The sequence below is a fragment of the Lagopus leucura genome, unplaced genomic scaffold (genome assembly GCF_019238085.1).
Source record: "Lagopus leucura isolate 7727_CA_CO unplaced genomic scaffold, USGS_WTPT01 Super-Scaffold_1, whole genome shotgun sequence".
In the NCBI taxonomy this organism is placed as follows: Eukaryota; Metazoa; Chordata; class Aves; order Galliformes; family Phasianidae; genus Lagopus; species Lagopus leucura.
The window spans coordinates 11,800,880-11,812,393 of record NW_024962250.1 but is presented as its reverse complement, the minus strand read 5'-3'; the positions used below and the strand labels follow the sequence as shown (position 1 = coordinate 11,812,393).

Here is an 11,514-nt window from a genome sequence, read left to right as displayed (position 1 = left end):
GCAGTGTTACTTTTTCTTCCATCTCTGATATAGAGTTTGAGGGTCCCGATGGCATTAGTAACAAGCAGTAAATAAAGACCGTAGCAGAGTTATGCTGCAGTCACGGCCCCTCTTTCCACAGAAACGAACACGCAGCCACAGCTAGCCTTTCTTCTAGCACGCTTTTTTTATGCTGAATTGCGACTTCCCCTTTGGAAGCCAATTTTTACAGAGAGTGTCCAGCAGGAGGAGCTCTTTCTCCATTCCGCTTCGCGCTCAGCCCGCTGCTCCCCGTACCCCGCGTTGCTTTGTGGGCTCTGGACTTCCCTGGGCGGCGAATCCAGGGGATCCGTCCAGGGTACGAACGAAACACCGATTCTAGGGAATCTCTGCTACTACCGCTACCGGGCGCACAGCCCACGTGCCGCTGCCCCAGCACTATCAGTCCCGACGTGCCCCGCGCGCCGCCGGCCGTCAGGGCTGCGCGCCATCGCCGGGAGCGCAGCCAATGGCGCGCGCGGGCCTCGCCGGGCGGCTCCGCCTCAGCGCGGCGGCCGCGGGGGGACTTTGAAAAGTTGCGAGCCGGGGCCCGGCGCTGTCGGACGCCCCGGGGTTGTGGTGTGGTTACGTGCCGGCGCGGCTCGCTCCCGGCAGGGCCGACCCTCCGGTTGCCGCTGGAGCTCGGGTGTCGGAGGGCGTAAAGCCGCGTTCGGGCTCCAGATGAGGCGGTAGTTTCAGGCTCTCCTGCGGCACCCGTGTCGTTCGGTGTAAGTCCGTACCGCTCCGTATGCACTGTGGGTGTTTCTCCCGGCCCGGGCGCCATCTGCGTGGCCGCCTGTTGCCCTCAAGCGGGGGCTGCGATGCACGGCTGGGTGCGGCTGTCCCGGTAAGGGCTGTTAGCGGGACTTCCCTGGCACCCGGCCTTCCGCCTCTGCTCCGAAGGGGGCTGTGGAGGGCGGGCGCCTTGTTTCCATCTCGCGAACGAGCGAAGGTCTGCGCGTCTGCAAAGATGTAGGCGGTGCAGGCTGCTTAGAAAGCTTTTGGTTTCGCGTGAACTTCCGTGTGAACGAGTAGTAGGAATATCGCCTAATAAATATGTGTAGGATGTACATGAAAGCCTACTGGCGGAGTTGAGTGCAACCACGTGTGGCTCTGCTAGCAGGATGGTACAACTCTCCCCACAGAAAATGCACACGGCTGGGGGTCAGGGAGGCTTCACAGAGCAAACACAATCGCATAAGTTAGTCCTAAGGCTTATCCAAACTAAGCTACTCTTTAAAAAGAAGTCTCAAAACAATAAATAAACCTGAAGTGGCTTGTCTACACCACAATACCCCATTCCAGTGGTGTGGGTTGTTTTGCTGGTTTTTTTTCTTCGCTGTTTTTAATTCAGTAATATTTACATTGTAGTTCCAGTGTTCACAAACTTAGCTTTGACCTCTAGTTTCTTTTATGCCATTGGTTAAGTAGAAGAGCCCCCTTTTAAGCAGTATTTTCTATAAACTTACCTAGAAGGTTATGAAATGGCTCTGAACAGTTTGTCTGTCTTGAATCTTGCATGCTAAAGCATGTTTCCAAACCTCTGGTTATTCTTTTGCCTCCATCCTGCATCCTTCCCATCCTTTGACATCTCTATTGCATGCCTGGTCACCACAAGCGTGTTGTATTTTAGCAGTTCTAGTCTAAGTAAATCCTGTCATTATTGTTCAATTTTAGCATCTTGGGAGAATCTTCTTTCCTTCCGGTGCCATTTAGCACAAGGAGTTCCTTTTCAACTCATTGCTGAGTGGTTTTGGGCTTGCTTCTTTCTCAGAAACCCATGTCATACAAGCAAACACTGTGGTTTCTTTGTTCTTATTGCTGTGATCTCCTAATGATCAAATATTAGGAGATGTAATTAAACAGAACTGTTTTCTGTGTGGTAAGATTATTTCTTGTGACTTAGGCTTTCTATACATGTATATCTTCTTTCCTACTCTTTAGTAAGGAAAGGGTGTAATTGTTTGCACAGGTGTGTTCCAAGCAGCCTTCAAAAACTGTTTTATTTGCCTTGTAGACCAAGTGAGTATGGCTGCTAAGAAGCTGAGAAGAGCAAAGTTGTCTCAGGAACTGTGTGAAAGACTAAGCCGCTATCAGATCAATACCTGCCAGGTGAAAGGGTTACTCTATGGCTTTGGATTACTTTTATTTTATTAAATTTCTATGTTTAATTTACAAGAAGCTATACCGTCTAATAAAATTTCTGGCTCAGTCTGCTTACCTTGTAAAAATGTTGCTTTAAGATGACGGATAGCTAAGGCATTTAAATGTTGGATATACTTAGTATCTTTCCTTCTGAAAAAGAAAAAAAAAGATTATTTTAAGAGAGGTGTGTAGCTACTTCCCGTATGAAGTCAGCCTGCACGATCCCTCTGCAAAAACACATGTACATTACATAATCTAGCATCTATGAATGTGTTATGAAGCTATTCTATCAGTTATGGGTTGATTCATCAATAAACTCAGAAGTTATTGTGTATGTTTCTTTAAAGAGAGGAGAGACTCTGTGCATTTCAACAGCATGTATGGTAGATGCAAGATCTATTCCTAGAATTGCAAACTAAAAAATGCAATGCAATTTGAATGTTTTTTGGGTAGACACCTATGTGGGGGGAAAAAAAGATGATAACTCATTAGAACTTCATCACGGTACTTACATTTTTAGTTTATGCTGTGTCTTTTAAAATATAAATACAATTTCTTCTGTGATAACCTTATGATCTTTGAGGTCCCTTCCAACCCAAACCGTTCTATGACTGTCTTATTGGCATAAGAGAAGGGTAAAAGAGGTATGAGAAAACACTACATAACATGGCACAGTTGGTAAATCTGGCCTTTGGAATGTATCCTAGTAATGTATAAATTGTATTAGTTTAGTCCTTAGTCTTGATCTCCCGGTTAAGCTCTCTGAACTGTTTTATCTTCTTTCAGGACTTCTTATGTCTTTCACTCTTGGAGCTAATGAAAGTGACAGGACAGAGCTACAGAAATGTGCAAAAGCTTCTTCGGAAGGTCAGCCTCGCTTGTGCTCCCAAAATGCAGACAGTAAGTATGCTTGTGTTGGTTATATTTTTAACTTTTTGTTTGAGAAAAAGCTAAACAGTTTTGCTTGTGCATTTATCAGAGAGTGGGGTAATCTAGCTTTGTGGTGTCTCAGTTTGATTGTATAATGAGATAATAGTTTTATGTCTAAATTTGGATCCATGAGTGACTTCAGTTTGAGACGGCAGCTTCTATTAGACATTTTAGCTTAAGGAGATTGTTTAGTCTTACAGAATTGGTCCTGAGTCCCATAGGGTAGTTTACCATTCTCTCTTACATTCCAGTGTATAAAAATTGCTTCATTTAAAGGAAGCATTTACTAATAGAAGCATGGAATAAGAATCACTGAATGAAGTCTTAGAGTCTGTGTTATTCAGGAAAATGAGACTGGAAGATTGTTTCCATGGTTAATGTAGGAAAGAAAAAAATATATATATATATATATAGCTTTGCAAATCCTCCTTCATCAGTGTCTATATTCACTCTTGAGTGCTTCAGAACATAAACTCTTAATGAGGTAAAATGTATTATTTGTTTTGGCATGTTCTGTGTCTTGAAAGCTATCTTATTGTAGTTGTCTTTAATAGAATAACAGCATGTATGGAAGATTTTGGAGTATTATCTAATGTGCTCACTCATAAAATAAGGAAAAAACTGTAGTATGAGAAAGGAGAGTACTGTATAACATTCAAGCTGTTCTACTCTGCTGGTAGAACTAGCTGAGAATTCTACGGATGAACGTTGTAGAAAAATTGATCACTCATTACTCAACAAGTGCGGACTAAAACATCTATGATTCAGTAGCATGGTGGTTTGTTGATGATTCCTGTGGAGATGCACCATAGTGCGCTGTATTTCTAGCCGGCTGATGACATCACTGGGTTAAAACTGATGCTAGTATTTCTCTTGGGGATAGAGAAGCCTCTTGGAATTTTAGGGACTGAAAGCAAGCCTTACAGAATAGGAGTACTTTTGAAACATTGCTACAAAACTTAATGTTTAATGTTGTGGTGAACGAGGCACAAGAAACAAACTTACTCTGTGAATTGTAAATAGGATATAAGTCTAAAGAAGGCTAATGGGATGGGGTAGGGAGGAGGACACTGTAACTGAAAATTGGAATGGTTAGCTTACTTGCAAGTACTGAATCAATCTAGGCTGATGAAAGCAAATGTGAGAATTTCACAGCCTGAACCACTGATTGAGCACCTGGGGATAGGACCCCGTCAGCCCTGGGAGCACAGGTGAAGGCAATTCAGCTGTGACCAGAAGGGGTGGAGCCTGGTTGCACCTCTCTTAGACTCCATTTAAGGGCTGAGTGCCACTGGGGTAAGGATCTCTTTCTGGAGATCCTTCCTCTGTGGAGTCTTTCCTGTGAACCTATATCTTTGGATACAGGTGAGCATTCCTTCTCTGTTTGTTCCTTTTCCCATTTTCATCATGATAATCTTTCCAGCTGTAACACCATCAAAAAAAGCATCTTATAACCTGTGTTTTTTTTATTGTTGCTTTTTTTTTTCCCCATGTTGTAGGCTTATGAAATGAAAATGAGGAGGTCTATCAATCCCTCTGTAGCCTTTTTACCCACCTCGCTGCATAGTCTGGATAAAGTCTTGCATGGTGGAATACCTTGTGGATCCCTCACAGAGGTAACTTTTTAATGTATTTTAATGCAGTTGCACACCACACCTAAAAATCACAAGTCACTGGTTGGCCTGTCTTGTATCAGACCATTTAAATACACAATGAACAAACAGATTTGCTTGAGAAGCACTTTTCGGGGTATTTCTTCTGCAGCCTGTCAAGTAAGTAAGAAAATGGAAACAAATAGGTGATTTGGTGACTCTATTTTCCTATGAAAAAGATGCTAAATTTTCCCAGGAAGACTGGGAGAATTGTTGTTTGGATTTTATGGTGAGAAGGGTACAGTGTGGTTTAGTGGTCAGAACATGAGGTGCTGAGTCAGAAGCCCATCTGGTTAGTACCTTCTTGCTGATTTACTAAGTCTTTAGGTGTTGGGAAGGAGAAACGAGCATTTAAAACAAAAATGTGAAGGATACAGGAGTGGAAATTATAGATTTTTATGTATAAATGTAACTGATCTTTACAATAAATATGTAATAAGTAATTTTTTGAAAAGATGTTGCAATTAAGGCTTGTATCATATGTGTATCTATTATATAACACTACAAGTAGCATATTTACAGCTATTACTGTCACTGCCTTTGAATGCAGTGCTACTTTTTTTTTTTGCTTGGCACTGTCCTTTAAGAATAAAGAAGTGTTTCATCTTTTAGTACTTGAAAGCTGTATGGCCTTGCTTGTACAGTTCCTATAATCCAGAAATGCAGAATTTACTTAAATGCTTGTAGAGGACATTGAGTTTTATAAAACTGGACCTGGTCTCTGGCTTAGGAAGTTTCTCAGCCACAGATGAAGGTAGAGAAATATATTTTTTGGAGGAAGTATCTATGTATGCCCTGTTCTTACTGTGTTTTCTAGGTATTTGTTGTAGGCCTTTGTTAGGGACAGAATCTGGAGCTGGGTGGACATTGTTACTCTGCAGTGTGATCATACTTGGCTTCTCAGAGTGGAGTTCTGAATAGACATGTCTCCTATGCTCTAAATTCAAATAGATCGAAATACCTTTTCCTTGAACACTTTAATAGTTACTCTAAAGTGGTTTTCTTTGTCAAATTTCAACTTGGAAATTGCTGTGGCAGAGGAGTAGAAGTGAAAAGATATAAAAAATACATTCTTTTTTCCATAATCAGAGTAGGTTGCTTTTGATCACGGAGTGAAATTGCCTTCAAAATCTAATGGTGACTTAAAAAATGCTAGAATTTAAGCAATGCTGTGTTTAAACTATGACAGTTGATGCCAGAAGTTACAAGGTTTTTTTTTGTTCTTTTTTTTTTTAAAAAAAAGTATTTTATTTTTCTCTTAGGTACTAGCTTTGTAAATTGATTAAGGTACATGTTAGGGGTTTCTCTGCAAGTGAGAGGCAGGGAGCAATTCACTGCACAGACTCTGGTTTCTGTCATTTAAAATCTGATTCTGGAGTAAAAGCATTTTGGTGAAAGTCATGAGATCAGAATTAGTTTCAAAGCTGGCAGCACTGCAAGTATTTTTCAACGTGATTGTTAGATGAAATTGCATTAGGAAGCTATCAAATGTCAGTTGGTGCTGCTGTGATGCTTTGCAGTAGCTTGTGAACATTTCACAGGTTGTGTTCTGCTTGGACTCATGATTTTGGAGCTTCTGATTTGCACTTCTATAACTTCCTGGAGCGTAGCTGCCCAGCAGATTATCCTCTGGTATTTTTGTTGTTAGGCAGATGTTCCATGTCTGAGAGAAGTTCTCTCCAAAAGTGTGTTGTGTGCAGCACTTAATTCCTGACTGATGTGGCTTAATCTTGCCTTCCTTTTACTTTACCCAGCAGTGAGGGTGGCTGGGAACTTTAAAACTTGGAATTTGAATGGTTGAGCCACAGAGTCGAGTTCTGGTGGTTTCTTCTAAGCCAAACCTAGTCACTTTTTGAGTGCCAGAGAGATTTGATTTGCATTTCACTGTCTCGGATCACTTTTTCCCAAACCTGTTGTAGATTTTGAGTTGGAAATTAAATCATAACTGAAATTTTGTGGTTAAGCGTCAGAATTTGTTGCCAACTCCTCTGAGAGAAAATTAAAATAATGACTTTATGAATACTGAGGGTTTGATTCCTGGATAGCTGAAGGAGAATTAGCTCCTTGTGACTTTATCCAAGCCCTTCATGAGTGCCAGGGAAAATAATATATAACCTATTGAAAAATAAAGTGTATTTTATTAGACAGAGGTAAATAAGCTGTTGTATTCTTCACATTTCTGCCTGGGTGTATATTTGGTTTTCAAAATAAATTTAGAGTGTAGCAAACTGAGCAAGTTTTTTGCAGTCATTCACTTTAAATTAAACCAGAGACAGCTTAGGTGTGTTTGTGGTGTTTTGTTTTCTTTTTTTTAAGAATGAAGATTGTATTGATCAAAATGCTTGCTGAATTGATGGTAACCATAATAAAATGTGATATCTGTACGTAATTGTTTATTGTGCATTATTTTAAATCCCACACTAATGCACTTAAAAAGAATGATGATAAAAGATGAATTGTTTGGGGGAAATTCTCTATTGCTCCACTGGATTGCTTTCTCATACTACCTATTACTGCCGTGCTCCCTGTCTTCCTTTGATCTGATGCACATATTCTCAGATGCGCTTACAGTGTCTCTGCTGTGTTAATGAGCAGTGAAATAAATGTTGATTCTGAGGCACCTCCCGGGCAGGCCTCAAACTACAACCTGTCTGAGGTTTCCTCACAGCTGTCCAGATATTTTAATTCAGCACCTGGATTGATGCCCTTCTCTCATTCATTTCAAATCTTGTTAACTGGAAGCAGCTGGTGAGACTCCTTGGCTATTACAGTCTGAGAAATGTGTATGGTTTCTTCAAATCTTATACACATTTTGGGGTCACGTGAAAATGTGGCAAATACTGTGGAGATGGTATCTTGTAATTTAAATCCGGTGGATGGATGACGGATAATTGCTTAAGTACAGCTCATTCCTGGTCTTTAATTCACTGAATGCAGTATGTGTTTCTAAACAAATGCTAATGCTTCTCTTGTGCTGAAGTTTGAAGTGGATTGACTGATATAACTTGGTTTTCAAGCCTTGTTTCAACTGAAAGCGATGCAAGAGATTTTAATTAAGAACGAAAACTTAGTTCCTGTTCAACTATGCAGGTGCAGTCACTGGGGCACCTAAAATCTTTCTGATGTGTGGTTCATAGTGCACATTCAGACTACTTGGGATACAAGCTATTGTCTTTGTGATTTTCAGGTTAATCTTGATTTTAACAGAGGTAATCATAATAGCAAGTTGTACTTTGCAACTGTGGATTCAGTGGCTTTTGACTGACTTAGAGCTGTAAAGGTAATTTGATGTCAGGTGAATGTCAGCTGTGTATCTTTTAATCGTGCTCTATTATAGAGGATAGCACACAAGAGGAGGTAGAAGGTAACGGGATGGCTCTGGGGAAGATCTTGTAAGAAGAGGGGGAGAAGACTTCAAATATGGGAGAACAAAGTAGGGAAAGAAGGATGGGAAAGAAAGTACAAGCAGAATGCTGCGTGTGAAGAGTTATTCTTCAGAGATGATGATTTTGACTGCAAGGCACAGATCCAAGGCTAACTGCAAGTTGCTCTTTGTGGGCTGCATTTTATCTTTCTTGTGACAGTTGTCTTTGGTACCTAGAGGAAGAAGAAGAAGAGGCATTCTTGCTGATAGGCCTTTTTAAAAATTAGAGTTAGGGTGAAATGGATGTGACATCTCTTGGTTACGATGTTACCAATCTTTTTTTCTTCTAGTTAACAAGCCCACCGGGTTGTGGCAAAACTCAGTTTTGTATTACAATGAGTGTTCTGGCTACGCTGCCTGTAAGCATGGGAGGACTAGATGGGGCTGTTATATACATTGACACAGAGTCTGCATTCAGTGCTGAAAGGTAAGATGCAAAACTGTAAAATACACACTTTGAACTTCTCTAGCACTTTTTATCTTGGAACCTTCATTTATTTTCTGAGCATTTATAAAATAAATACTGTGGCTATTAAGCAGTCATCTGATATATGCAGTTACTCTGTAACTTATGAAATTGTTTGAATAGGATGGTTTGCTTACCTTCCTGATTTGCAAGGTGTTCCATGTTCCAGCTGTGCAACAAGCTGGATAGCACTCTTTCTAATTTAAAAATGGTCTTAGCAGTCCCAAACTGAAACATTTTGCAGTTTAGTTTGTGAAATTAGCAAGATTTTGAAGGTGTAAAGGCCCAGCATTTTGAGCAGCAGTAATTTGTATGTTGTCTGTAGTTTATGTATTTTTCTATTGCAAAAAAGCTGTAACATTGTAGGTGGTGTCTGTTGTTCAGCTTTGTCAGAACATGGGCACTGGAGCAGTAGATGGAATGGCCATAGTGATTCTAGAAATCAGAATTGTTTTCATCGGTTTTGTAGTAGTTCAAGTCACCTCTTCCTACCTAGCTATTAACTGGAAATGCACCATACTTCTGTAGAAAGTCTGAAAATGCTTACTCTTCTAGCTATGCCTGTTGTCTGTGGGTAAAAACACAGGATTCAAACTTCTGTGAACTAAAGCTGAGAGCAGCGATGGATTTTTCTATCCTGTGAATCTCTGCTCTCGTAGCAGAGAATGTGTTCTGTGCAGTTTTTAGTTTCATCGTGACAGATAGGATTTATCTTCTAAAGATCTTTGCACCTACATGGTACTGTGTAGATAATACTGGGATCACAGCAAAATTTGTGTGTCACTCAAAGGCAATTTGTGTAATATTGTTTTCTTATATGTATGCCTGTTAGAAACTGTAATGAAGTTTCATTTCTTACAGACCACTGAATGACTTTCAAATTGAATGATTGTTACCCAAAAGGTTTGCATAATTAACTGTGCAAGCATAAGGAAAAGATTCCGTCCTTGGAAGTTCAGGACAAGTTTATATATATATATAAGTAATGTGTTGAATGAGTTTCAAGTTACACTGAAAGTGCTTGTTCAGAACAGGTATATTAACATTCAAGCCTAATTGTTTTAAAACTCAAAAAATTATTTAAGAGGTTGGTGGTTTTGTTTTTTTTCCTGAAGTGGCTTTTATTGAAAGAGGCTTAAATAAAAAGATGTCTGTAGACATAACTTTCTGGTTATCCGCTAGGTGTCGTTCTTCTCAAGCGTGTGGGCTGCAGAGTAAGGCAGCTTAAATTAGAACTAAGTATTTTTTGTTTCTGTTCTCAAATCTTCATATAGTTGGAAGGGGAAATGTACAGTGCTCTGGATTGTAACTATCAGTGTCTAAAATCTTGGATTCATCTGTAAGGACCTAGATAAAATTGCCTTGTGTTCACAGGTGTGGAACTTCTACTAACTAATAGAAAATTAGCAGACATGATAAAATGTGTGCTTTTTGTGTCTTTGATTTTATGTATACAAGTTGATTGAAAATGTGGACCTCTCATCTCAACTTATGTAGACTCTGTGCATGGACTTATTATGTCTTTCCTAAAGGTACCCTTCACTCTAGCATCACTGGGAGGAGAATCTAAATGTTCTGATTTCCAGTATTTCAGACTGCTGCTCAAGTAAACTTCCCCTTTGAAAAAGATTTCCTGTACTGCATGGTATCTACTTATCTATCAGAGCTTTCGTTTGTTTACTTTGTGGAAGCTTGATGTCTCATTACCTGCACATGGTTTTTTTTTTTTAGTGTTATGCCTTTTGTATCTTTGATAGGTTGATAGAGATAGCAGGAAACAGATTCCCTACTTATTTTGACTCCGATGAAAAGCTATTTTGCATGACGCGTAGCATTCATCTGTATCGAGAGCTGACCTGTGACAGTGTACTGAAGAGGTATCCTTTTCTAGATCTTCAAGGGAATGGTGGGAATGGATTTTGGCTGGGTTGTCTATGATAATATATCAAAGTTCTATGAAGAGTAATTCATTACTTGGAAGCTTTTATGTTGATAATAGTGTGGTCCCCAAAAAGGAAAATTGCTACTAAAAGACTGGCATTGCTTTTCTCATTTCATAGTGCTCCACTAATCCACTTGATGTTTTACAGTTTCTGAGAGAATTTCTATAGAATTTGAACATCATAAGCTTTTAAAGAGGAATGTTTGCCTGACAGATCTTGTCTTGGTTTATGGAGATACCGTAGTGTTAAGAGTTATGTTTGCTGTGAAACAGAAAGGAGGTATTGGTCTTTCAGAGTGCTGCTTAGTTTCAGAAAGACCTGGACCACTCCAGCAGTTGAAGGAAGGAATTGCTTAGAAGTCATCATCCTGAAGGCAATGTTGTATTGTCGTCTTGTTAATTTATGTTGGTTTTTGAGCACATACTGTAATGAAAATGAAAGTTGAGCATCAGAATCTTCTTGTATATTTTGTTAGAGGGAGTATTGTAAGAATAGTTTCTTCTAGTAGGACTTTATCACAGAGGAACTATTAGCATATTACCGACATATTAAGTTCGACTTACCATCTTTGGCATATAGAAGCAGATCTGACTTTCTGCATATGTAGGCAGCAGTTATTTTGTTATTGGCAGTGGGATGCCGCTACTGTATGCGAAAGGCACTGTCTCAATTCTCACTTAACTTGCTGTTTGTGCCATTCAGAGTTTAGGGAGCAGAGTGTTGCTGAGCAGAGTGTCTTCTGAATCTCTCTTGGAGGGGCTTGCCCTGGGTTATGTGGCTGTTTGATTCCTTTCTAGACCTCTTCGATGTTTGCAGATGTTAGTGGGAGCAAGTTATGAGGGAGAAAGAACAGTTGACTTAAGATTATTAAAGAAAACCTTGCTTTTAAATAATTCCAGGATTATTAAACAGTTATATTGTATAAATAATGTTATT

At 39.8% G+C, this 11,514-nt stretch overlaps 1 protein-coding gene across 5 annotated transcripts in view; it reads left to right on the top strand.

Moving 5' to 3' along the window:
• The first annotated feature begins 560 nt into the window (after positions 1–560).
• Positions 561–11,514, top strand: part of RAD51B (RAD51 paralog B) — a 345,355-nt gene continuing 334,401 nt past the window's right edge. Inside the window, exons 1-6 of one of the 5 annotated variants that reach the window (XM_042862237.1) lie at positions 561–746; positions 2,036–2,130; positions 2,950–3,063; positions 4,593–4,709; positions 8,460–8,596; positions 10,393–10,512. In XM_042862237.1, coding sequence (XP_042718171.1) covers positions 2,047–2,130; positions 2,950–3,063; positions 4,593–4,709; positions 8,460–8,596; positions 10,393–10,512 — 572 coding nt within the window. In that variant the 5' untranslated portion in view covers positions 561–746; positions 2,036–2,046. The other 4 variants (XM_042862214.1, XM_042862232.1, XM_042862222.1 and 1 more) reach the window with 4 other exon arrangements.